This window comes from Mesoplodon bidens (assembly GCF_964165515.1).
Source record: "Mesoplodon bidens genome assembly, chromosome: 18".
Classification (NCBI taxonomy): Eukaryota; Metazoa; Chordata; class Mammalia; order Artiodactyla; family Ziphiidae; genus Mesoplodon; species Mesoplodon bidens.
The window spans coordinates 49977524-49991507 of NC_138175.1; the positions used below are offsets into that span (position 1 = coordinate 49977524).

General features: G+C 56.3%; 1 protein-coding gene across 2 annotated transcripts; it reads right to left on the bottom strand.

Moving 5' to 3' along the window:
- Positions 1-596: 596 nt before the first annotated feature.
- On the bottom strand, positions 597-13640 carry KCNN4 (potassium calcium-activated channel subfamily N member 4). Of its 2 annotated transcripts, XM_081217294.1 has the most exons (9): positions 13334-13640; positions 10331-10426; positions 8648-9078; positions 6485-6620; positions 3756-3866; positions 3370-3488; positions 2983-3052; positions 1595-1762; positions 1169-1285 (listed from the first exon to the last, which is right to left on the bottom strand). In XM_081217294.1, exons 1-8 carry the CDS (start codon positions 13490-13492, stop codon positions 1598-1600), a joined length of 1287 nt encoding a protein of 428 aa, XP_081073420.1. In that variant the 5' UTR covers positions 13493-13640; the 3' UTR covers positions 1169-1285; positions 1595-1597. The 2 variants fall into 2 exon arrangements, with proteins under 2 accessions (XP_081073421.1, XP_081073420.1); XM_081217295.1 differs by lacking the exon at positions 1595-1762 and having other exon boundaries at positions 597-1285.
- Positions 13641-13984: the final 344 nt, after the last annotated feature.

A 13984-nucleotide genomic window follows, 5' to 3' on the forward strand; every position in this document is an offset into this window, starting at 1 on the left:
TGGGGCGGGCAGTGGTGGTGGTGACTTAACAAAACAGGAGCGCAGAGCTGGGCGTACAGGAGGACCTCTGTAAGTGCCAGCCCCCTTTCCTTTTTCTGTCTTAGTCCTAGCAGGTACGAAACAAGTACGTAGGATGGTTTGGAATTCCTGTTAGTCTCCTGATAGGTGAGTTTTCGTCTAGGTTCTGGTGGGATATGAGTAGAGAGGGTTAAAGGGCAGTAGAAAAAAGAAAAAGGGCGCCACGTATTCATTGTGTCTGAAAATCAGTAGCACTAATAAAAATGATTAAGTTCTCTCATGTGTTTGTTCTTACTAAATGCCTGACCCTCTGTGCCCTCCCAGTTTTAATCTTCACAGCTGACCCATGGGAAGGTGGCCCCATCTTACAGGTGAAGTGAAATGTTCAGAGGTGAAGCCACTTGCCCAAAGTCACACAGCCAGTGGATGGCAGAGCCAGGATTTGGACCCCGATCCAAATCTGAGGGAGGAGGGCTGGGGGCCTGGACTCCTGGGTCTGAGGGAGGAGGGGCTGGGGGGCTGGGCTCCTGGGCCTGAATTTAGAGCCCTTGCTCTTCGCCGCAGATCTGGGCTGGGGCCAGGCAGGAGTTGAGGACTCTCCAGCCTACAGACCTGGGAGGATACTTCTTGGAGGCCTCTGTTTTATAGATGGGGAAACAGGTTCAGACAGGGCAAGGGCGTTCCACTGGCTGACCTGCCTGTTTGGAGTGTGGATATGTTTCGAAAGAAACAGCAACTTCTTCTGACTTTGTTTAACATTTATTATGAAGTATAAGAGCAGAGACTGGTGAGCTTCACCCTTCCCCCCAGCTCCCACCTTCTCCCCCACCAGATAATTCTCTGCAGCTCTGGAGAATTGGGGTCCTCCTCGATCTCCCGCCAGGGGGCTCTGCCTTCTGCCTCGGGCCTCGTTCCTTCATCTGTGCTGGTCGGCGGGTAACTGATGCAGCCCAGGATCTTGGACTCTGGGCCCCCGCTCCCCTCCTCCTCCTCTGGGACTCAGGAGTCCCAGTCCCCAGGCACAGGGTATGTGGGACAGGGGTGACCATTTTCCCGTTTGGGGCCTCGGTGGCGATGGGCCACGGCCTCCCTCCTTCAGCCAGTGTCCCCGCCAGCAGCCATCAGGGAGTCAACCCACCCCAAGGTGTGGCCCCCCTTGGTCCCTACGCTTAACTGGCTTTATGCATGGGGCTGGGTTAGGAGTAGCAGAGAGAATGTCCTTGACCTCAATCCTGGGGAAAGTAGCCTGGTTCTTCCTGGCTGGGTCCTGGGGAGACAAACAGAGAGATGGATAGACAGGCAGGCCAGACACCAGAGGAAGAGACAGAGACAGAGACCAAGCAAAGAAAGAGGGAGCAGGTACTGAGTCTGTGAAGGGGGGATGGAACATCTGTTTCCTTCGCTGCTGGTCCAGCCCCGAACTTGGAGTCCCTCCCTCCAGACAGAGCCAGAGTGGAAGAGAAAGGGTGGCCTCACCTCCAGGCCACCCATCCCCCACCCCCTTAGCCACATGGAGTGCTGGTCACAGGCACCCTTCCTCCAGGATGTTCTCCTGCCCAAGTCCCAGCTCCCTTACCAGCTACGTGGCCTCCTGGCTTGGTTCTGGAAGCTGCCGTGGACCCAGGGCAGCGCTAAGCAGCTCGGTCAGGGTGTCTAGCCTCCCTGCCAGCGCATCAATCTGCTTCTCCAGGGCCTGGTGTGAGGTGCTCAGACCCAGCTGCAGGTCACAGAGGATCATGTGCATCTGGGCAGAGAGAGGTCAGAGGGATCGGGGGCTGGGGGAGACTCTCTCCCTGCCTCGTGGAGTAAGGCAGTAGAACCAGCATTTACTAAGTCCTTACAGGCCTTGGAGGATTATCCTCAATAATATCAGTTACCTTATCAACCACCTGCCACCGCCCAGCAACTTGGCCCGGTGCTCTTTATAGTTTAAAATCCTCCTAAAAGTGTGGGCAGTGGGAATCCTGTTTCCATTTTTAAGAGCTGAGGAAACAGGCCTGGAGCAGTTAAATGACACGCCCAAGGCAGCACCTGGATCAGGGAGGCCCTAGAACATAGTAGGTGCTCACTTAAATCTTTGTGTAATTGATGACTGCCTGACTTCACAATCCACAGAGCCCTTTCTCTGCCTTCTCAAACTATGATTCACAGCTTCGTCCTTGAGAGTGTGTGAGCTTTCTATGAGAACTCTTGACTTCCGTGTTTTGGACCTGGTGGATGATCTTGGAAATCACGACCTGCCAATTCCGGCAGATTTAGGCCACCACCGTGCAGTTGAGGGGCCGGCATCTGTGGCTGTGTTTACCATGGTATTGGGACCAAGGGCCACTGTTTGAATTGTCGTGGACTAATGAGAAAAAAGCAAAGGCTACCGGATAAGCAAGAGGTGCTGTGAGCCAAGCCAGGGGGCGTGATGTCACCTACCCGAGCACTTCAGAATCAAGGGGACCCAGCAGAAGGAGGGCAAGCTGAGTCACCCCTTGGCCAGGCAAGGCTGCCCAGCGCTCCTGGGCCCCCTCTTCACAATAGCAACACAGATTGAGTTTTCCCGAAACATTGTCACCTGTCCGTGTGTCAGTGCTGTTAATTCGCATTTTATTGCTTTGCCCTTTGTGTTTGAACTTGGTTTGAACTTGGTCAATTTGCTTTGGTTTTATTGTTGTATAAGAGTCACAGTTGAAAGGAATTTTATACCCATCCACATGTAAGTAACTTGATAATGGAGATAATTTCACATCGAACACTGGAGTTCTTTGTACAAGTTATTTAAGTTTCAAAGGAAACTGCACCTTACATGAGAAACGCTATGGCATCATTCACTTATTCATTCATTCGTTCGTTCAGCCACAAACCTTTATTGAGTGCCTGTGTGTGCCAGCGTTCCCTATTCCAGGGCCAGATCTCCTTACCAGCTGCCCCCAACCTCCCTCTTCTCCCAGACCCCCTCTCATGGGGTCCCAGTACCTTGGAGATGTCCACCATGGAGTTCACTTTTTCCCGGAGCTTTCTGTGTTTCAGCCGCACCTGGCGGAACCTGGGGGTAAAAAAAAATGGGGGGGTTAGAGTGGCCCTAGCTCAGAGGTGGGATGAGAGGGGGTGGCTGTACCCATGAACCCGCCTCCCACATAGAGACCCGGGCATCTAGGCCCACAGACACTCCGAGACACGTAAACAAAACCATCACGCAGAGTCACTGTGAGGTCCAGGTGGGCATCTGTTCAGTGAGACCACACATGGGCATCCTGACCTGGGCACGCGTTCATGCTCGGTCACACACACACACGCGTGCGCGTGCACCCTGCAGAGAGGAAGAGACTTGGACATGGCGTGTGCACGCACAGAGGTCCTCACCTGTTGATGGCGGCCAGCAGCCTGCGCTGGTGCCTGCGGGCGGCTCCAGAGTCCTTCCTGCGTGTATGTTTGTAGAACATCCAGGACTCTTGCAGCACTCGGGCGGCCGACTCCCTCATCTGGGGGTGGGTTTCACAGTGTCAAGGGAGATAGTGCTCCTAGGGTTCTGGGAGGAGGGGCCGGGGGCTTTGATCCTGAGTCTGAGGGAGGAGGGGCCGGGGGCCTTGATCCTGAGTCTGAGGGAGGAGGGGCCGGGGGTCTGGATCCTGGGGCTGAAGGGGGAGGGGCCGGGGGTCTGGATCCTGGGGCTGAGTGGGAAGGGGCCGGGGGCCTGGATCCTGGGGCTGAGGAAGGGGTGTGCTCTGGGTGCTGGAGGCCCCCCTCACCTCTTTGGCATACTGAATATCCATCATGAAGTTGTGCACGTGCTTCTCTGCCTTATTAAACTCCAGCTTCCGGGCCACCACGGCCACCAGCAGGGCTGTGCAGCAGACCCCCTGTGGGCACAGCAGGCACTATGACACAAGGCCCGTGGGGAGCTGAGTACCAGCCGCGTGCCACCAGCTCTCTCTCTCCTTGAGCCCTCCCAACAGCCACAGACAGCAGGCACCACCACCGCTAGTTGACAGACAAGCAAACCGGCCCAGAGAGAACCAGGGTCCCACAGCTCCCAGTGGTGGAGCTGGGATCATAAAATCATGTGTCAGAGTCCAACTCCTGGGTGTGGTATTTACACCATCACAATGTTCTCTCTCTTTTTTTAAAAAAAATAAATTTATTTATTTTATTTTATTTTATTTTTGGCTGCATTGGGTCTTCGTCGCTGCACGCGGGCTTTCTCTAGTTGTGGCAAGTGGGGACTACTCTTTGTCGCGGCGCACGGGCTTCTCATTGCAGTGGCTTCTCTTGTTGCAGAGCACAGGCTCTAGGTGTGCGGGCTTCAGTAGTTGTGGCGCGTGGGCTCAGTAGTTGTGGCTCGCAGGCTCTAGAGCGCAGGCTCAGTAGTTGTGGCTCACGAGCTTAGCTGCTCTGCAGCATGTGGGATCTTCCCGGACCAGGGCTTGAACCCGTGTCCCTTGCATTGGCAGGCGGATTCTTAACCACTGCGCCACCAGGGAAGCGCATGTTCTCTTTTGTTAAGTGTGTGATTGGAGATTGGGGAGAAGGGCTGGTTTTGGGCAAGGAGCAGACCTCAGGCTCCTGTGGAACCCTTTCCTCCCCACGGTCCAGTGGGCCATCAGGTCAGCGAGGGCATCTCTCCCCCTCCTCCCCACCCCTACAGCCTCTGCCCAGCTCTGGCCACATCCTCTCCCTTCTGGACAGTCTCCGGCCTTTCCCTCACTCCACCTGACCCCAGGGAGATCTAACACCCAGTTATGACCCTGACGCCCTCACCCTAATCTCCTTCTAGGCTCCCACTGCCCCAGACTTCTTAGCCCAGCTCTCAAGGCCTTCCAAGGTCCAGGCCGCTCTTCCTCCTTTGCCCAGCTTCCGTCCCAGGCAACTCAGCCCTCACCTGCCTGAGCACCTTGGTCTCACTCTTCTCCCTTCCTTCTCGAGGCCTCTGATCCTTCAAGGCCCCAGCAAATCCCAACTGCTCTGTAGCACCTGCTCCCTCTCCCTGGAGTTAGAATGAATCTCCTGAAGTCTTCCCCCACCCTATATGTTTCAACTCTTGACCCTCAGAATAATTACTAGCTGTAAACCTTGGCTCTGGGACTGCTTGGGTTTCAAGGCCAGCTTCAGAGCAAGTTATCTAATCTCTCAGTGTCTTGAGTTTCTTATCTGTAAAACGTGCACACCCTCACAGTATTACTCCGAGGATTCCATAAGTTGACACCTTTAGAGCAGAGACTGGCACAGAGTATGTGCCCAATAACAGTTAGCCATTATAATTTCATTGTACCTTGGAACCTCTCAGCTAGGAGTGGGCTGTGAGCTCGAGTGCAAATCGCCTTATCTCTCAGTTCCTCCTTTTGTCAAATGGGGGAGGAGGTCCCAGGCAGCCCTGAGGGTCCCTGACCCTTTGGGAGTGTGTCATTGGCTGAGTCTCTGCCCCTCTTTCCTAGTCACAAAGACTCACTGTTGGAGGGAAGGGGGCTGCCACATTTCCCCCCATGCATCACCTGTGGACCCAGGACTGGGGGATTCACCATGTCCTCCCTGGGACAAATTAGGGCTGGGGCTGGAGGCTTGAATCCCTGCGGGTGAAGGGAGCCAGATCTCACAGGGAGGTGAAGGCCAAGGCATTGGGTGCTGAGTCTATGAGGGGAAGGGGGCAGATGTCTAGATTTAGGAGGAGGCCGACTCTGGGGAGGAGGCTGGAGTCTGGCGCTTGGGGAGCCTCTGCCTCATCCTTGAGGGCACAAGAGCTGGGGTAGGGGCAGCCGGACGCCTGGAACCAGTTACAATAACAGCTTCCGCATCGCCACCCCCTGACCCGTTTATTGAGCATTTTCTGTGTTTGAGACCCTTTATATGGTTTAATTCATTTCGTCTTCTCAGGAACCCCATGAGGAGTACACTGGTATCAGCATCCCCATTTTATAGATGAGGAAACTGAGGCCCAGAAAGATTGTGTGGCTGACTCCCAGCTAGGAAGTGGGCAGAAGCAGGATTTGAACCCAGGCATCCTGAGCCCACAGGCATGCTCTTGATGTCTAGACACAATAAATAGCTTTAATGGAGGCTGGGAGACTGGATTCCTGGGTTCTGGAAGAGCCTAGAGCTGGGAAACCAAGCACCTGAGTCCTGGATGATTGAGAGGGTAAAGGGGGGAGAGGGCAAGATACCTGAGTCTTGGTGGGGCTTGGGACTGAACTCCTGGAATCTGGGAGGAAATGGGGCTGGGAGGTCAGGGGCCTGTGTTCCTGAGGAGGATGAGGGCTGGGTCCTAGGTTCTGGAGAGAGCAAGGACTCAGGGGATGGATTCCTGGATTTTCAAAGGAAATGAGGCTAGTGTTTGTGTCCTGGACAGGGAATGGGGCTGTGGGGGTCCAGACACCCGAGTTTCTTGGGGGTGTCCCTGAGTGCCTCAGTTGGCTCCGTGGTTTCCTGGGGCCCAGGGGATGAGCAGTGTGGGATAAAGGCAGGGTCCCTGAGTGGGTGTACTCACCATGACCCCAGTGCAGAGGCAGACAATCTTGCCCCACGTGGTACCCGGCACCACGTCCCCGTAGCCGATGGTCAGGAATGTGATGGGGATCAGCCACAGTGTGTCTGAAAGGTGCCCGGTGGCATTAACGTTCTGTCTGTGGGGAAGAGTGGGTTAATTCTGGGGTTCCTGTGATGTTTGATACCCTCTTTCTTAACATACACCCACAGTTCCAAGAAGCACTCAGAAAAAGCCAGTTAAGTTCTGGGCTTTGGAGAGCCTGCCTAGCCTCCTCTTTGCTGTGTGACCTGGGCAAGATGCTCAACCACCCTGGGCTGTGGGATTTGAACCTGGATCCGACCAATTCCAAAGACTTTTTGGTTTCAGCTAGGCTACCAGGGCTGCTACTTTCAGAGCGTGTGGTTGAGGGGTTGAGAGGGGGGCAGAAACCCAGCCTGAAGTCCACTTGTCAGACCCGGCAGGGGGCTGCATCCACTCAAAGGAAGGGGCACCTTTTTCTAATTTCCACAAAGATGCTCTATGGCCTAGAGTGGCCCTATCAGGACTAAAACGGTGGGACTCTAAAAAGGCTTGGCGGGGGACTTCCCTGGTGGTCCAGTGGTAAAGAACCCACCTTACAATGTAGGGGACACGGGTTCGATCCCTGGTCAGGGAGCTAAGATCCCACAGGCCGCAGGGCAACTAAGCCTGCACACCACAACTACTGAGCTTGCGCACCTCAACCAGAGCCTGCGTGCCGCAAACCACAGAGCCCATGCACCCTGGGGCTTGCGTGCCACAACTAGAGAAGAGAAAACCTGCGTGCCACAACTAGAGAGAAACCCACGCGCCGCAACAAAAGATCCTGCATGCCGCAACCAAGGCCCGACACAGCCAAAAATAAATAAAATAAAATAAATAATAAATCTTTAAAAAAAGTAAATAAATGCACTTTAAAAAAATAAATAAAATAAAAAGGCTTGGCGGACTCTGCCTCTTTTCCCCTCACTTCATAGGAGGGGACATTTAGGTCCAGCCATGGAAAGGATTGATAATCAGGATTTGTCTAACTTTGACCCACAGTTAGGCCAAAGCAGGGAAAGCATCATTCACCAGGGCCCCAGACACCTCAAACCCACTAAATTAGTGTCTGGAGGTGGGGATTGAATCTGCCCTGTTAAGCTCCAACCCCTTCATCCCAAAATACATTCAAGTTTGAGGACTTCTGCCTCAAACAGATTTAGAAATTTGGCTCCCTACCCATCCTCCCATTTTTCAGGTGAGAAACTTGGTGGGAGGATCATTTACTGATCCTGACCAATTTCCCAACTGAGAAAACTGAGATCCTGTGAGATGAATGAGTTTAAAATCATGAAAGATTAGAATTGCCAGGGAGACTTTAAAGATGGTGGATTTTGATACCCATTTTATAGATGCGGAAACAGAGGCTCAGAGAGGAGAGATCTAAGGCCAGTTCTTCCCATCCTCCATCTCCCCTCAAGAATCCGTTGCCAGATGTACCAGAGGTTCTCAAATTTGAGCCAGCGTCAGCGTGAACTGTTAAAAAAGATTGCTGGGCCCAACCCACCAGAGTTTGGGATTCCGTAGGTCCGGGTGGGGCCTGCAAATTTGGATTTGCAGCCAGTTCCCAGGAGATGGTCCCAGAACCACACTTTGAGAACCACTGGCTAAGATTACCCCCAATTTGTTTATCTGTAAGGTAAGTGGAGGCCCTGAGGGGTACAGTTCCAGCATCAGGTTAAAGTCCAGCAGGGGGCCTCGAATTCCCGTATCAATTCTCTGCACGGAATTCCCTTCTGGCGCAGCCTGGGGGTCACCGGGAGCACCTACAGCGCATCTGTGCTAATTTGGAAAAGATGTCCCCTTCCTCCAAAGCAGGTGCAACCCTTGGCCAGGGCCCAGTGCCTGCGTGTGGAGACTGAACAGATGCCTGGAAACCTGAGGCAGGAGAGATTGGAAGCAGGAAGGGCAGGGCTTCCTATGGTGTGCGTGTGTGTGTCTGGGGAGACTGGAGACTGCAGGTGGAGGAAAGGCTTTCTCCCCTTCTCGGTCCCACGGAGTCCCAACCTGCACCACGGTACAGGGCGATGGTGGTTGTAAGCGGCTCCTCCAGAGGCTCCAGGTACCGTCCCTTCCCGCCCTCCCCTCCCCCCGCACCCTCACCTCTCGGCCACCGACAGCACCCAGGCGGTGGTGAGCCAGAGGCCAAGCGTGAGGCTGAGCAGCAGGCGGCCGGGGTGCGTGTTCATGTACAGCTTGGCCACGAACCAGTGGCGGAAGCGGACCTGGTTGAGCGCGCCGATGCTGCGGTAGGAGGCGTTGAGCAGGACGCCGCTGCGCAGGAGCAGGGCGCGGGGCACCAGGTACAGGCGCAGCAGCATGGCCAGCGACAGCAGCGCCTCCGCCTGGCCCAGGAAACTCGGCCGGGACTGCGTGACCGCCGTCTGCGGGGACCCCGAGACCGGCGCGCACGGCGGGCCCCACACCGGCGCCGGGTGCAGCCCGCACACAGCCAGCTCCAGCACGATCTGCGCCGCCTGCCGCCCGGTCAGCGCCACGCGCCAGTCCCGGAGCCCGTTGTCCGTCATGAACAGCTGCAGGGAGGGGAACGGATGGAGAAGGAGGGGGGGTCACACGAAGGTCAGGCGCCCGCTCCCCAGCCTGCGCGGGGAGATAAGGGGGGCGCGCCCGCGGGGCCGGAGAGGGAGGCAGATAGCGCAGGGCATGGGGCCCGGGAGGGTGGGAAGGGGCAGGGCAGGACTCGAGGAAGACACCTCTCCACCTGCTCCCCCTCCTAGTTTCAGCCCACTTCCAGAACTTCCAGCCCAGGAACACTTATTGAGTGCCTACTGTATGCCCGACATTGTTCTATATATTGAGATATATTGAGGATATGGGTGGACAAAACAAAACAAAACCCCTGCCTCCCCAAGAACTTACATTCCACATCCATAGAGCTGTGTCCTAGTCCAGTTTCTGGGGACGCAGTAGTAATTGCCGTCATCCCATTAGCAATGATAATAGCCAACATTTACAGGGCACTTTGGAGGTGCCAGTTATTACGCTATCCTCTTTATGTGTTGTGACTCAGTGAATGCTCACAAGACAGTGAGATTGAAAATATTCTTACCCCCATTTTATAGATGCAGAAACTGAGGCCCAGGGCCCTCAGGCCACTTAACTACTCGAATGACTGCTTTAATGATAACGTGTACTTCTTCCTGAGCACATCTTGTGTGCCAGGCACTGCAAGGGGCGTCACCACACTCGACCAATAACCCTCATTTTATACTTCAGAGGTGTGGGGGGAAGGGAACAGGATCTGGGGATGTGGGGGATGGGATGAGAGGGGAAGGGGTGGAGAGTCCAGTGTGGGTTGAGACATGAGATGGGAGGGGGGGATACGGGTGGGAAGGGCTCCTGGGTCTGTGGGGTCGTTGGCACAGAGGTGGGGAGCTCAGCAGTGGGGAAGGACCTGCGGGCACATGGCTAGGATCTTGGGTTGTTGGGACAGGAACAGGTAGGGACTCGGGGATGGAGAAGTGAGATCTGGGAGGCTGTGTCTTGTGTGAGGCAACCTGGGGACAGAGTGGACAGATGCCTGGGAGCGGGAACTCTCAGCATCTACAGGTGTGCAAGGTGAGACAGAGGGCAGCAGGTGGAGGAAGGTCAGGACTGCTCCGGGGGCCTGTGTGTCGGTCCGTGGTTCATCCCCTCCGGGTGGATGAAGGTGTGGTTGTATCTCAGGGTGGAGGAAGCTCATTACTCAGCCCAGGAGGTGGGAAGTGTGAGCTGACAGGGCGTGGGGGTGGGCTGAGGGGAGCTAGGAAGGGGCTGGGGGCTTACCTGGACCTCTTTGGCGTGAAAGGCCACAATAAGGGAAAGGAGCAAGAACGTGGAGATGCTGATCATGCATTTAACCAGGAACAGGTGGATTGCCCACTGTTGGGAGGGAGAGAGAAAGGAGTGAGATCCCAGGTCTCCCTCAGTCCCTGCTGCGCTCTTCCCAAACCACCATCCCTTCTCCATTCCCAATTTCCTAGCCTCCTAACCCCCAGCGCCCAGCCCAGTTTCTCCTGATGCCTCCAGTCTGGGGAAGTCTCAAAACCATCACCTGGTCCCCAGGGAGAGTGCCCTCTTCCTTCCCAATGGGACAGCCCTGGCCCAGGTGCCAGTGTTCACCTTCCTCCTCAGCTCTTCTCCTAGGACCACACCCCTGAGGGAAGACCTTGAAACTCACATTCCTTCCTAATTCCCCCCGCACTGGTCCCCATCAATAGTAGTTCCTCAGTTGTGTGTGTGTGTGTGTGTGTGTGTGTATGGGGGGGTGTCTAGAAACAGACATTTAGCCTCTAAAGAGTGGTCCCTCCCCTTCCCTTCCCACCCAGCTGGTCTCTGCCCTAGAAAACAACTTCAGGTCCCTCCCGCCCCCCGCCCCCCGCCCTCCCTCCGCAGTTCCTGAGGAGCCTAGAAACTATCACTCAGGCCCCAAGGAATGAATGACAGCCTCCCCTGCCCTCATCCAGGGGGCTGGGTTCCTAAGACCCCAGCCCCAGCTCTGAGAAAGGCCCCCCGGTCCTGCTGCCCCGTGTGTCTCCTCTGCCCCCCTCCCCACCTCCTGCACTCTCTCCTGGCTCTAAGCCCAGGGCAGATCTGGCCAGAAGCACATGGCCTCCAGAAACCACAGGAAGTTTTTTCCCCTGTCTTTGTGTGGCAATACCTTGGAGGAATCTAGAATTCTTGAGGAAGGGATTTAGAGGGGACTGGGACTGCTGGATTCCCGAGGAGGGTGTGTTGGGGGAGATCCCTGCCTGGGACGTGGTGTCAGGGGGAAGGGGCCACCTGGGCTCCCACTCTGAGCTCAGCACCTGTTTCTCCTAAAACAGTGCCAGCTCCCCTGACCCGGCCAGGGCCCCCCTCTGTGCAGGGGAAGAGGGCCAGTTTCCTGCCCCATGGGGCCTGCCCCCCTTCCCCGAACAATGGTGCTGTTGTCCCTAGCCCTCCCCACCCCTTCATCCTTCTGTGGCTCCCCAGTTCCCTGTCCCGTTCTTTAGTTTGTCCCAAAGAACACCCGACTAGACCCAACCTCCTCCGCACTCTGCAATCCACTTCTCTGGTGGTCCTCTCTCCTTTCCAGTTCCTCTTGCCCCGAATCCCCGACCCCCTTCTCTGTCTGTACCACTCCGTCTCTTACTGCATCTTTGTCTTGGTCTCTCTCTGTCTTGGTCTCTCTGTGTATCTCTGCCTCTCGGTACCTCTCACCATCCTCCCTCTCCCGCCCCACTCTCTCTGTCATGTTCCCCTGCATCGGTGGGCTCTGGCACCTGCCTCTCCTCCAGCCCTTCCCCCCTGGCGAGCAGGTGTCTGGATCCCTGCAAAATGAGTTTATTAGATGACGATGGAGGTGGGGAGGGGACACAGGTGTTGTCAAGGCAGTCATAGAAAGGCGGCCAAGGAGGACCCGTCGGATCATGTATTTCCACCCTCACCCCCGGTTTCCAGTTGGGAAAACTGAGGCTCAGCGAGCTGCAGCAGATTCCAGAGTCCCCGTGCTGGAGGCAGCAGCCTGGCAGGTGGTAGAGGGAAGCAATCGGAGGTGAAGCAGCAGGGGGATGGGGTGGCGTAGGAAAGACACCCTGTCCCTCCCCATCTGCCAGGGCTCCCTTGTCCTCACCTCGCCTGTTGGGCGGGGTGCTGAAGTGTGGGAGCGGCGGGTCGGCCCAGCCATGCTTCCTGTTGGCATGGGCTTCGGCGGCCCCACCCCCTCAGTGCCCGCTGCCCTCGCCTGGCCACCCGGCCAGAGGAAGCCAGCCTGCCCTGACAGTCTGTGTGGCTCCTGGTCACTTCAAAGCTGTCTGCCTCTCCCACCCCCAAATCCAAGCCTGAGTGTTGTCCCCCAGAAATCCCCCCAACTCAATCCTCAAATCAGTGCCCTCCAACCAGCCCAATTCCACGTCCCTTACCCTAGACAGATCTCCAACCCCTCCTTTCCTGTTGAGCAATTCTGTCCCGTCCTCAAGCCGCCAGTTCTGACCCGTGTCCTTCATCTGCCCCCATCACTGCCCGGACCAGGGCTGGAACGTGCTGGGAGCCTGCTCAGACCTGTCCTAGCCCCACTTGTTCTTTCCTTCCGCACTCACACTACCCTCAGAGTCAGCCCCTCTTCCCCTAAAAACGCTCTAAGTCACCTCTAAGGAACCCTGGCCCCAGCCTCTCCTCTCCTGGGACCCAGGAGTCCAGGCTACCATAAACCTACCTCTCCCTTATTTCCCAGACTAAATAGCCCATAGATTCTGGGGAAGCTGAGCTTCTTAATGATGGAGATGGAGGGGGGAGGGGGGCGGTGCTTGTTTTCTTTTCCCTCCCCCCCGCCCCAGCCAGTTCTTTTGGTCTCTGCCCTTTGCCTCTGAGATACTGCGCGAACATTAGAGTTTAGATAAGGACCAAGGAGCTGCCGCCTACTGGAAGAAGTCAGCCTTTCTCCCTACCCTCCCTTCACTGAACCTGGGGTTACCTCTCCCCTAATCTGCTCAAATATCTGACCAGCCACCTTCTGGCCTCCAGGGCTTCTGGACCTCCAACTGTCTAATTGCAATACCTTCAAACTGACACTCTGTGACCCCTCTTCCCTTCCTTTGGCAGAGAGGGCCCCCAGCATTTACCTCCCTAGGTCCCAGGAGTCCAGCCCTCAGCCCCCTCCACTCTCAGACCCAGGGGTCTCCAGCCTCTACTCACTCAGGACCCGCGAGTCCTGGCCCCCAGCCCCCTCCTCCCTCAGACCCAGCAGTTTCAGCCCCCAGCCCCTCCTCCCTCAAGACTCGGGAGTCCCAGCCTCCAGCCTCCACTCACCAGGCACCCCCCGAACCATAGCATCTCCGCGTGCAGGACCATGAGTCCGATGCCGATTCCTGCCAGCGTCAGTGCCCAGACTGCCAGACTCTTCTCCTGCTCCAGCAGATGCTTTCTCCGCCGCAGGGCCCCCAGGCCCGGCACCAGCTCCCCGCCCATGGCCCCCGGGGTCTTGGGGCTCAGCCAGCTTCCTGCCCAGAGTCCCCCACCTCGCAGCACACAAAGAGCAGCCACTATGGCTTGCAGGTCCCCGGCCTGCTGTGCTCCCTCGCTCTGGGCTCTTGCTTTGAGGCACAGCAGAGCCTGTGCCCTCTGGGGGGTGGTGACTGCTGGGCAGGGCGGGGAGGTGCTGGGGAGGCCCCTGGGCAGAGGGGAGGCTCCCCAACCCCCCTTCTCAGACTAAGGAGGGGCTGGGTGTGTCTTGGGGCAGAGCAAGGAAGAGGCGTGTGTCCACATGGATTAAGACACACACCAACACACAATGGGCTTTGTCATACACAACGGTCTGCAGCGTGTAATACACACCTACACTCAGCCACACCCGGACACCATGCGACACAGGGTGATAACACCCTTAAACACGGCATGGCCGGAGACAGAACCTATAACACCCATGGGCATACAACACAACCTACACCGAGTGACTCACAA